The sequence below is a fragment of the Sceloporus occidentalis genome, unplaced genomic scaffold, assembly GCF_023333645.1.
Source record: "Sceloporus occidentalis isolate IW3139 unplaced genomic scaffold, rSceOcc1.0.p SCAF_76, whole genome shotgun sequence".
Lineage (NCBI taxonomy): Eukaryota > Metazoa > Chordata > Lepidosauria > Squamata > Phrynosomatidae > Sceloporus > Sceloporus occidentalis.
Genome location: NW_028317056.1, coordinates 4,729,925 through 4,742,779, shown reverse-complemented (window position 1 = coordinate 4,742,779; position 12,855 = coordinate 4,729,925). Strand labels below are relative to the sequence as shown.

At 44.8% G+C, this 12,855-nt stretch overlaps 1 protein-coding gene across 1 annotated transcript; it reads left to right on the top strand.

The window, feature by feature from the left end:
* Positions 1 to 5,343: 5,343 nt before the first annotated feature.
* On the top strand, positions 5,344 to 12,276 carry LOC149285850 (heat shock protein 75 kDa, mitochondrial-like). Its single transcript, XM_089494949.1, is given in 20 exon segments — positions 5,344 to 5,392; positions 7,327 to 7,494; positions 7,609 to 7,691; positions 7,829 to 7,969; positions 8,685 to 8,756; positions 8,882 to 9,042; positions 9,130 to 9,239; positions 9,384 to 9,457; positions 9,757 to 9,912; positions 10,005 to 10,138; positions 10,380 to 10,448; positions 10,579 to 10,600; positions 10,602 to 10,727; positions 10,896 to 11,081; positions 11,186 to 11,324; positions 11,406 to 11,491; positions 11,608 to 11,753; positions 11,952 to 12,024; positions 12,176 to 12,239; positions 12,242 to 12,276. Coding segments are annotated over 20 exon segments (2,094 nt in total).
* The last annotated feature ends 579 nt before the right edge of the window (positions 12,277 to 12,855 follow it).

Here is a 12,855-nt window from a genome sequence, read left to right as displayed (position 1 = left end):
GCACTGGTGGGGGGCTGAGGTTTCTATAAACCCCTGCATAGCTCTCCATTTTTTTTTTGTTATATATAAATATAAATATATAAATATCTATTCCCCCCCCCCCCCCCCCCTGGTCGTCACACCCTCAATGGACTTTATTTTAAAAAGAGAAACGAATGCCTACTCATTGCTGGTCTGCTCAATAGGGACACAGGGCCCCAGTCTGGACTGAGGCCGCAGCCCTTCCCCCGGCCCGACTCAGATTAACCCGTGTGCTGCCGGAGAGGTTGGCAGAGCGCTGCTGAGCATCGCCTTCACCTTTCTCAAGCAAAACGTCAGTGGCTGCTTTTGACTTTTAAGACACAACTGGGGAAAAAGAAAAAAAAAAAAAAGTTGTGTTATTTTGGGGGAGGGGGGATTTCTAAGCTGACCAGACAGCCAAATTACAGACAAGCCCCCCTCTTCCTCGTCCCTTTATGGATTTTCACTTCTGTATGACTTTATGAGACGCGGTAGGTTCCGGCATCGTAACGAGGGTTTATATACCTGCTCCTCTCCTGTCCTCACACTGTGGGTAAAGAAGCCCCTTCTCTGCCGGACGAGGCCGGAAAAGCGCCTCTCGACAGACAAGGGGCCGAATCGAATTACGCTAATATACGTGTAACTTGTTTTCTTTCATTTTAGAGGACTGTCTTATTGGATATTTTTTTTTTCCCTGCAGCTACAGAGCCTAAAACAAATTGGGAGAGCGAGAGCGGGCGAGAGGGTGGGCACGGGGGGTGGGCAGCTGTCTCTTTACCACTTGTAACTACATTTGGTCACTTCAAAAGCAGGAGAGGCTTTTCCATGGGACACTTTGTAAAAGAAGGGATTGCTGTAAAGAATAATTGTTTTGTTTTTTTTTTGTCATACTTGTGGTTTATTTTTTTTCTTCTTCTTCTCACCCTCCCTAATCCCAGACTACAGAATGCTCTTCCACCATATCTTCCCCGCAGAAGATTTCTCTCTCTCTGCATTTAAGTCTTCTGAAAACGAGCCAGAGCGAAAATGGTGAAATCAGATTTCAAGCATCCCACCGAAAATGTTGTATTTTTTTTTTTTATTTTATTTTTTATTTTATTTACTTTTTTCTACGGATGGGGGCATGAAATTGGAAAAAAAAAACCAATAAATAAATAAAATGGCTCCTGCTAACTTTTTTTGGGATGGTGTAAAACGAAAACAAAAAAAAAAGGAAGAGAAACCTTTAAAATTTAATTACATGCAATCAAAATGTAAATCATGCAGGTTCTACCGGTATAAATAACGGAGCGGGGGGGAGGGGGGGGAGAGAGACGGAATCATTGTACAGAATGGTAGATTGCGTGACGATACTTGGGAGCATTTCTTAAACCTATGACATTGTTAACTCCCTCTCTGTCGGGACGTGCTTAAGGCAAGCGGGTCGTCGGCGGTCCCCCCCGACAGAGGAGGAGTGGAAATACTGTCTGACAGCAGCTATTTTCTTGCTGAGTAAAGTGTACATGGTATTAAAACTTCAGTGTTCTGGGTTTTTTTCATTTTTTTTTTTCTTTTTTTTGTCATGAAAATGCTGTTTTCAACATTGTACGCTGGACTATGCATGTTTTTTTTTTTAATTGTATATAAAGTATTGCTTTAAATTGATATAAATTACTGAAATTTTTACCATGTATCCGGTTCCTTACAGCCCCAGACCGTAGTGCCTTCTAGTAACAAAATACATGAGCGTTTAGGGGGGAAATTAAGAGGGATTTTTCTTTTTTTGGAAACATTATATTGATTGTGGTTTAACTGATGGGTGCAGATGCCTATTTAAAGGGGGAACAGCTAAAAAACAGAACTTACATTATGCCACAGAGCGTCATCCAAGGGTAGCCAACGGGAAGCTTGCCAATTGATGTTTAAAACGGCTATGGTTTTTATCAAACGGTTCCCTATGGGATAGAGCGAGAGATGCTGCCCGTTGGCCTGTCCTGTTTTGTATATTGTGGTCTTGCTGTATTATAGGCAATATTTTTCTCCTTTAGCTGGCTCTTGTGCTTAAACCTCTTACCTGGAAAGCCAACTGCAGATCCATGGGGTTGGGGGTTGTAGTTTATCGTATGGAGGGTTACCTGTAATATAAATTGTATCCACTGGTTCTTTTGTAAATTATTTCTGGGATTTTTTTTTAATGGTGATGGGTCCACTTTAACGTAAGTCACAAGCCTGATGTCCGTGCGAAGGCTCCTGAGCGGCAGCTTGAGAAGAAACTGGGGATTTTTGCTGAAGCAAGCAAGCAAGCAAGCATCTACACCTGAGCAACGGCAAGGTCAAAACTCCGCGGAGGATTTAATTTATTCATTCTGTAAATGCCCGTTAAGTGTCCGACATTAAACTTTGCCAAACAGATCTTCAGGTTAGTTAGTTTCTGTATTGAGCGGTCCCTGATCGTTTCCGCCTAGGGTCCCGAGGCATCTTCTGCTGTATCATGTATACATGGTGTGTTTACATAAAGGAGAGGGCTACGGGAGCAGAGGTGGGCCATTTCTTATTGGGAAGTGGGTTTAGTATTGGTGGAGATTGTGAAGAGGCATCTGGGGATCATCGGTCACTTTTCACAGGTAACACGTGTTTATACCTGTTCTGATGCACACTCGGGGTATTTAATATTTCGATTCCACTGCGGCGCAAGTGACCATCGCCTTCACTTAATGGGAATAATGGAGATTACAGGTCATTCTGGTTTTCATCCATTGATAAGTTACCAATGCTGTTAGTAGTCGAGCTCATAGACTATAGCATGCTGGTTAAATTAAATGCAAAAATAAAGAAAATAACTTCATTGTGAGCTGACATCAAGAAGGGGGGGGGGGTTGCGCTCCAAACTTGTGGTGTAGCTGGGGGTCTGTTCACTGGTTTAAGCAGGCTGGTCAGGTACAGGGTACCATTCCTGCAGCTATTTAAAGGGTCTAAAAAAATAGAACGGCACTGTAGCCTAAACCGCGTTACATGGACAGGGTCCTGCTCGTGAGCTAGAGATATAAACGATATATTCCCCCTGCTGTTGCTTTAGCGGCATCGGGAAGAGGGTATGAATATGGCTCACCTGCTATGATATAAAGAGAATAAGATGATGATGATGTTGGATACATGGGCACAAGGAAACCTCATTGACCGCTCGCCGTCGACGCCGGTGCCGAGGATGGTTACTAAATATTGGGATTTTCAACAAGCCGTTTACTAATCTGTTCCCTGGAGCGACTTGGTTCGGTTTTAGAATTAAGTGCTTACACTGCGGCTTCTTCCGTTCTTATGCCCCGAAATGTATTGCGTTTTGTGTTCTATCGCTGTGCCTGTTCAGCCGCATGAAGTTCATCCTCAAATAGCACTAAATAAAACGTAAAAGAAAATAAAAAAAAACATTAAGTGGGTAAACACTACGGAAAATGATTAGAGAGGCCATAACACACGTCTGAGCAAGCAGAGCAAGATTACAGGCCTATCTACCCCCCAGAGAGGATTGGAACTCAACGGGCCGGGAGCAGTTACTCGGGTCAGTAGATTTCCGCGCACCTCTTGAGGTTGATAATGCATGAGTTAGAAGACCTGCCCTTTACTACAAATAATCTATTTCTCCCCATATGATGCCTACCTAGAATTATGCACAAAATCAGTATCCGCTCAGTTTGTAAGCCCCCCCCCCCCCGGGCATTGACCGGCTATAATGCCTCCTAAGCAGTGACGGATTGTAATCTATTTTGCTATTTTAGCCTCGTAACATTTCTCGGCGTTGCGGGTGCAAGCGTCGGCTCGACCATCGCTGATATCTGCCCATTTTCTTTCCTTTTGCCACCAAAAAAATAGAGTCATTCAAGGACCCATAGAATGCAAACGCGTTCAGAGGGAAACGTGGCGTGAAAAGGGAATGAAGGAGAAAAATATGTCCAAAATTTGCGATAATAAAGAGAAAACCTGAAGGCGATGCAAACCACTTCTCTTAGGAAGCCTCGTTCGCGAGCAATCCACGGGGTTTCTTTCTTTTACTTGGTTGTCGCACAAAGTGCTGTTAATCCTGACTGTTCGCCCATCGCCAACCACACTAACACTCACAGATGGCGCCAACACAACAATCTTTCTGGGTGACGCAGCGTCTATAGGATAGCGTCTAAACGTTTATATTGTTTTCTGCATCTGATTGAGCATCAGAAGCAGGTGGAAAGTGAGATATATCACCCATGGAATGGGGTCCTAACACAGTAAGTCCCAAGGTCATCCCAAAGGTCATCAAATATTATTACAAATGCTTTACCGGCTTCCATCACATGGATGCACTTTTCCATCTTTCAGATGACTCGGAAACCGGTGATGATTGATGTCCCACGAAACGCTTGTGTTACCTACTCTAAAAAAATAAAATATAAATATCGCAACGTGGAGATGGTCCCAGAAACACAAGGTCTGTAACCGTTTGATTCTCTTTTAGGCCTTTGAGCTCCGCACGGGTTCGGAAGTCCATGAGCCTAAGCATTCAACTTACAGTTGTTTGGATCTTTTTAGATCTCATACTGCTTTGGTTCCATGGAGATCTTGTTTTTTTTTGAATTGATATGCCTCCTGATTGGTTGACATGTCGGGACATTATTTAAGAAATTGTTACGCAAGCTTGGATCTGGCTTCATCTCCCCCAAAAACATACCCTCAAAATCGGCTCTTCCACTCATTCATAAAGATGGCGAGGCTGTTGATTTGTGGGGTGCCCATTGCTGAGATCAAGGGAAGCAGTAAAGGTCTCACCCTAAATCAATACACGGTCCCCGGCATCGTGTAACCCCAAGATCCTCATGACACGAATATGCCCCTTTTGGGGGTAACATTAATCATTAATCCCTGTCCTCTGAACACCGACTACACATACATGCAGATAAATAATAAATAAATGTATTATTTGGCCAGAAGCTTCTCTATTTGAGCCTCAACCTACAGGAGCCCCCGGCAGCTTCTTTTTGAGTTTTCCATAGTGATGGGACCGTGTTATAATACATATGGGCGCAAATTTAGCCAACAGCCGGGACGGACTATTAGGGAACTATGATATGACGAGGGTCCCGCGTAAAAAGGAGCGTGACGCAACAGCACTGATTTACGACATAAACGGAACGTCAGCCAGACCCGGCGAAGGATGAAACATCGGGCTTTGGCTTGTTACCCAACACAAAGGGTTAAGGATCACATGTTCACTAAAATTGGGGACTTTAACCCTACGAGTGCCATTAAAGTAACCATCACATTGCCATTCGCTGGCCTTCAAATCCAGAATAGATGGGGCTCTTTAATTTTGCCTCAGCTATATGTGAGATCCCCATGGCTCCCGGTTACCGCCGCTCGTGCCCGCCATTCCGTGTCAATGCCGGTAAAAATACCAGGCCGCCGCTCTACTAAGTGCACAATTGCACGTTTATTTCACTGAATATTCCCCTTAAACCCCGCCGACACACACAGGATGACATTGACATCCTCCATTTCGGTCACACCGGACGTCACTCTGTGCGCCTAGGCTCGGGCGCAGGGCTGTGACGTCACCTGGCCGGTAGGAAAGAAAGAACATGGCTGCTGCAGCTCTACTCAGAGGGAACCTCAGCAGGGCATTGAGAGCCTGGGGTACCCCGGGGGCAGTGCGGAGCCTGGCAGGTGAGGGTATAACGGATACAGGTGATTTGTATGATATTTGTTACGCACCGTTAAAGAATTACCCCCGGGTTTGGCGCACACGTGGTCTCCAGGGTAAGAGGGCAGGTTGTCATGCCCCATGGGGGTCAATCTGCTCACTAGCAGGCACATAATGACGTTCTTTTTCCTCCCCATCTATTCTCTTTCCTGGGGCTTTCCATTAATCTGTATCCACTTATAGAATTGATTTATGTGTTGTTATTATTATTAAAAATAAAATATAAAAAACACCAAAGCGCTTTATGCTTTTTAATTTTGTTATTTTGGGACACAACTCCCATTAATCCCAAATCTATTGTATGCAATCACGTGGGCCTGATTTATATTGGACTTTTGTTAATATCAGTAATAGTTTTATGAACTTTGTTTACTGTCTGTGGACTTCAGCTGGTACTTCTGTGGCTGTGCTGAGGAGCATGGGAGTTGTAGTTTCCTGAAAGTTACCCGCTGGCTGCCAGTTGTGTGTGTGTGTGTGTGTGTGTGTGTGTGTGTGTGTCACAATCGCTTAGTTGTGGCAGATCCCAGAATAATTAATTTCAGCAGATTTTTAAATGTTACAATATAACATTTTCTTTATCTTTACATAAATTTGTGTACTGCAAGGAATTATTTCCCCCTCGTAACTGTTATACACTCTATCTATATATATATATATATATATATATATATATATATATATATATATATATGAGAGAGAGAGATCTTTTTTTCTTATTTGCTGTTTTTTTGGGGGTACCTAGCGGGGGAGGATTAGAGGTATTTGTCACATGGAGACACTGTTCTGTAAATAATGCAATCTGCAAACATTGCACCATGCTGGACGACCTCTGAGCCAGGACAAGGTCGCAGACATCACAGCGGGTGTGCATCCTGCATCTAACCCGTGCGGCTGGACTCTAACACAGCAAGGCTGCCCTGAAACACTTCACGTTATTATTATCGTTTTATATAACGCTGTCATATTCCACAGCGCTGTACAATGGGTAAACGGGACAGAAGCAGTAAATAACATAAGAATTTGACAGAAGCGAGGGCTAACAAAACAATCTACAGGACCGAGCCCTTCCTTTGCTTTCCGCATCTCTGCCTACACATAGCAGTAACTCGCCGATGTTTATATTTCTATTAAAAGAGGGAATATCCTTCCTTTGAAAAAAAATGTCTATAAACCTCAGCCCCTTCGTCTCCATGTTTGCGTCTAACAATACTCTTGTCCATCAGCCAGCTAAGATCTTCAACCGCAAAACTGGCGCAAATGCGGGTTGAGAGCACTGGTGTTAACCCTTTGTTGGAGAGAGGAGAATGGCAGCTGTAAAGTAATAGGGATACTTCAGTGACGTCAACTTTAATATTTAATAAATCTTTGTGTAGAACTTGAGAGCTTTGTCTTTAGTGCTGACCTACAGGTATATTGGGGAGTAGAACACAGCATAGAAACCAAAGGGTAAAGAAATGCCCCTTTTTTTAATGAAATGTGGGCCATGTCTGTTTAACGCACTAATCGTTCTTGACGGACTGCAAAACAAAGTCCATTTGTAGTAAAATGAGACCGAGCTTAGACTCGGATTCTACAAGTGACCCCTACGTCACACTCCTGTGCTTTTTTTGTTATTGCAGGATCTGTCACCCGGTGCCCAGCGCAGACTTGGCACGCATTGCAAACGTCGCGGGGAAGCTTAAGTACCCTGAGCGCCGTGGCCTGTCGGAGATACACGACTCAGACGGCCGAGAGCAAAGAGGAGGAGGTTCTACACCAGATCATCTCCGACACAGAGAGCGTGCAAGGTGAGCAAACGTTTCCACGATCACTCTTATCACGCTCGGTAAAGCTGCCTGTAACCTTAATACCGTCCGCAGTAGTCACAGAATTACATTTCTTTTTTTTTTATGTATTTACAGGTTCTGTGTCAAAGCATGAGTTTCAGGCGGAAACCAAAAAGCTCCTGGACATTGTTGCCCGCTCGCTATACTCTGAGAAGGAGGTAACTTTTGTTAAATACGCCGGGCTATGGGGTTCTCTCCAGCTTCTCCTGTTAAATGATTTCATGTGTTGCCTGCTGTGTGTGTCAATGAAGCGTGGAGACGTTTCTTTAGGTGACTCGGTTGCTTGTCTTGTTAGGTCTTTATCAGAGAGCTGATTTCAAACAGCAGCGATGCTCTGGAGAAACTGCGTCACAAGCTCACGCAGCTGGGGAGCGTCCTGCCCGAGATGGAGATTCACCTGCAGACCGACAGTGAAAAGGGTACAATCACCATACAGGTGAGACGGGCGCTCGCGTGTCTCTGCTATTGCTGTTTATAGAGGTGCTTGGCAAAAATAATACAAATTCTTCCCGGTTTGTTATGGGTTCTGTGTATGACCCACACAATCCCAAACCCAGACGTTTAAAGTTGCCGTGTGTCTCCCAGCTTCCTTGAGTGATCCCATAGGAACTAAATCAGCAAATTAATCCTTTCCAATCCTACCCTGCCATAAGCTGGCCCTTTAGGTACTTTGGTGAATACCAAAGGGGAACCTTTATTATCTTGGTCTGTTCTAAGGCTCACTGTCTTAATGAACAGAGTATTCAACCTCAGGCTTTCACATAACCCCAGAAGGGTAAAATAACAAACATATACTTTTATCACTCTGTATTGTTACTTCTACCACACCATCACAAACTAGTTTTTAAGCCCCTCTCGTTTATCACGCAGCTCTAATGCTCGTTTCTATATAGTGCCCAGAATGTTGTACTTGTGTTCAACTTTATCACTAGTCCCTCGGTAGTGAGCATGGTGAGTATTGCTTACCGAGTGTAATGCAGATTGCTGCGACGTAGAACAGTTATCTCCTGCTTTCTTACTGTACAGATACGTCTTCAGCGCTGAACAGATATGTGTGATGTGTGCTGAACTACCCCTGCCTGGGGGGGTGAGGAGGCAATTTGTGGGAGACTGCAGGTGTCTTATATCTCGCATTGCTCTTTATTCTATAGGACACCGGAGTGGGGATGACACAAGATGAACTCGTCTCCAACCTGGGGACCATTGCACGCTCTGGATCTAAGGTAGGAGCTGCAGAGGCTCTCAACTCACTATTACAACGATTTAACCCTCACAGCTCCAGCTATTTTCTATTTGACCCATTTTTGCATTATTGGTTTTTGTAATTGCCATATGTTTCTTGCTCCAGGCATTCCTGGAGGCTCTGCAGGGTCAAGCCGATAGCGCTGGGAAGATTATCGGTCAGTTCGGTGTGGGATTTTATTCTTCTTTCATGGTGGCAGACAAGGTGGTTGTCTACTCTCAGTCTGCCGAGCCAGGGAGCCCCGGTTACTGCTGGTCTTCAGATGGGTGAGTCCAGAGACCTCATTGCTAATGTCTGATCTCGGTGCCAATGTGTTCACTGCACAAGACCATTTGTTCCTTTCTGACTTACAGGTCTGGTGTCTTTGAGCTGGCCGAGGCTGCCGGTGTGAAACCAGGAACAAAAGTCGTCATCCACCTGAAAGAGGACTGCAAAGAGTTCTCCAGTGAGGACAGAGTGCGAGGTGAGTCACAGAGATAGTGTGTACTTGAGTATGGGACTTAGTTCAGTGCTCTCCACCCTGACATAATGAAGGGTATTGTGGGGGCCAAACAGAAGTGAAATATGCCCCCACTGATTTTCTCTCCCCTTTCCTTGCACCCTGCAGAAGTGGTAACAAAATACAGCAACTTTGTCAGCTTCCCTGTGTACCTGAATGGCAAGCGGATCAACACCCTACAGGTGAGTGGCAATAAACTGGAACTCCTTAACTCTGTCTGTAGGGCACCCCAAGTAGTGCGGGCTTACTGTGTCTCATTGGCTTATTTAAAGCAATCACCCTAAAAAAAGGCTATTTACTTTTTGTTTGCCGATCATAGGAAATGCTGCACCTTCCTCCCATTTGCGGTTGTTTTTCCTGTAATAAATAATTGGAGTCATCACATTATTTCCTTTTCATTTATTTTCTTTGTTTTAGGACTTCTGTTCTTCTCGTTTTCCGTTTAGGTAACAAAGTTCTTTTTTCTTCATGTTTTTTTTAGGCTCTGTGGATGATGGATCCCAAGGAGATTGGGGAATGGCAACATGAAGAGTTCTACCGGTTCATCGCCCAAGCGTATGATAAACCGCGCTATACGCTGCACTACAAAGCAGATGCGCCTCTTAACATTCGCAGTATCTTCTATGTGCCTGAAATGGTGAGTCCCAATCTCTTGCTGGGAACCAGCATCTGTATGCAGACCAATGCTTTCAGACTAAGAATTTAAGCTTCCTCCTCTCTCGTCTACAGAAACCTTCCATGTTTGATGTAAGCAGAGAGCTGGGTTCCAGCGTGGCCCTCTACAGCCGCAAGGTCCTGATCCAGACCAAGGCTGCGGACATCTTGCCAAAGTGGCTGCGCTTCCTGAGGGGTGAGGCTTATACGCAAACTGCATGTCGAGGGTGTAGAACGAGTTTGTGTGTGAATGGATGCGGTCGTAATGGTCTTTTTTGCTTATCTGTACTATATTTTAGTTCGGAGAAATGGAGAATTGTTTTAAGACACGTAACTTTTTTCTTAACTATAACTTTCTGTAACAAATGACTACGATCCGCTATCCTGAAATCTTCCACTTATTGGCTTCTCCAATTTCTTCCCTTCCTTCTCTGGTCTTTTTATCTGCAGCGTGGTGGACAGTGAGGATATTCCCCTGAATCTCAGTCGGGAGCTGTTGCAGGAGAGCAACCTGATCAGGTGAGAAACATCTTGACTCGTCTCAGTGATCTTTAGAACTGAAACGTCTTTTGGCCGAGCCAGGAATAGTGATTTATCCTGTAACTGTCCTATTATCCACGAAAGATTTTTCTTTTTCCCCACTTTACAGGAAACTTCGTGATGTGCTGCAGAAAACGGCTGATCAAGTTCTTCCTCGATCAAAGCAAAAAAGATCCAGAGAAGTATAGCAAGTTCTTTGAGGACTATGGTCTGTTCATGCGCGAGGGAATTGTGACCACAGCTGAACAAGAGGTCAAGGTGAGGCTTCATCTCTGTGGATCTGGAGATTCCCAACTTCCTCCTGGGCATTATGACCGTTCATAAGTCCTGTTATGTAGACTACAAATACTTTGCTGCTGGCCCAGCATCATGCAGTGAATAGCTCGCCATTACCCGCCATTGAGAACACGTCCTTTGTCTTCTCAGGAGGATATCGGGAAGTTGCTGCGTTTTGAGTCCTCTGCGTTGCCCGCCGGCCAGCAGACCAGCCTGGTGGACTATGCTAGCCGCATGCAGCCCGGAACACGCAACATCTACTATCTGTGTGCGCCCAACCGCCACCTTGCAGAGCACAGCCCTTACTACGAGGCTATGAAACAGAAACAAACAGAGGCAAGTAACCCGCTGCTGCCCGGCCTGATATCTTCTATTGCGTTGCTCATGTTGACCTTTATATTAGACCGCTGGCTCACAAGTTCTGTTGATCCCCCTTTCAGGTCCTCTTCTGCTACGAGCAGTTTGATGAGCTCACCCTGTTACACCTGCGAGAATTTGACCGCAAAAAGCTAATCTCCGTTGAAACGGACATTGTTGTGGATCATTACAAGGAGGAGAAGTTTGATGACAATAAGCCAGGTATTCTGTCTGTTCGAGGGGCTACCTTGGGGAAAGGGGGGTGTTTTGCATCTCATCTCATCTCTTCGCTCTCCCTCCCAGCTGGTGAGCGTTTGACTGAGAAAGAGGCAGAGGATCTGATGGCATGGATGAGGAATGGCTTGGGGACCAAGGTGACAAATATCAAGGTAAGTGCAAGTGATTGTCCGTATATTGTGTGTGGTCTGTTGGCTCCCTTCCTGCGAAATACCAATAATGCGACATCTAAAAATAAATCTATTTAACAACCTACCTCTCTGTGAAGGTTACGCCGCGTCTGGACACCCACCCCGCCATGATCACGGTGCTGGAGATGGGGGCAGCCCGACACTTTCTCCGCACCCAGCAGCTCGCTAGAACCAGTGAGGAGCGCGCTCAGATCCTACAGCCCACATTGGAAATCAACACAGGGTGTGTATTCCTGGAGGATAATGGGAAGGGTAATGCCACCTCACTAGCGCTCGATATTAAAGAACAGGGAAGTTCCTCAGGGAAGTGCTGGCTTTAGTACTCTTAGTAAACTTGTGAATGCACTAGGGTGCACTTTTGCCGTGTTGCGTTTGTATACCGGAGGTTGAGTTGCGAGCTGACGTAGCCATTCTTTTCCAGGCATCCCCTCGTTAAGAAGCTTGGGCATCTGAAGGACTCTGATCAGGACCTGGCCAAACTGCTGCTGGACCAGGTGGGTGATCACATACATGCGTCTAGATACGTTTTCAATACGTGGACTTGTATAGCTGCATAAATACCATCAATTATCTGACATAACATTGAGTGAGTTATCTTCCCGGGGTCATTTTGCTGACTTTTTGACATCTCTCTCCTCTGTACAGATTTATGAGAACGCAATGATCGCAGCGGGACTCAATGACGACCCTCGGCCCATGGTTGGCCGTCTTACGAACTGCTAACCAAGGCGTTGGAGAAGCACTGATTGTGTGCTTTGTAAAGTCCATGGCCTCTCCCAGGCATCCCTAGATCAATCGCATATAATTCCGAGTGACCTTTACGGCTTGGTATCTGCATTCTGCTGACACCTGCTTCATATACCTGCGATATTTCCTATGGAAAAATGACTTTAAATGTAAAGCCGTTTACATCTTGGAAAAGCAACAAGGAGTGAATCTGCATCGTGTTACTCCTAAGGCGAGCCGTCCGGCACTAAAACCCTAAAGAAAGAACGTTGGAACGCTGGGTTCCCGATGGAACGGTTTCTGTGCTTGTCTGCTCACCTTAGGGGGAACGCAATAAGAGATGCTCTCGTTTCCTAGTGAGCCAAAATAAAGTTGAACTTAACGGTCATTATATATGTTACAAATGTAAGATAGAAATTAAAAATTGATGTTGTGTAAAAACAAATTGAGGTCTATATGTTTAATTTTCGGCACCCTAAATACGGCTGTGATTTATTTTTATATTAATTTTTTTTGGGGGGGGGGGGGGTTAAAAATGTTTGAACTGCAGGTATCCATTGCTTTAATACTTTGTTTTATTACTTGTAAGAATTTTTAAA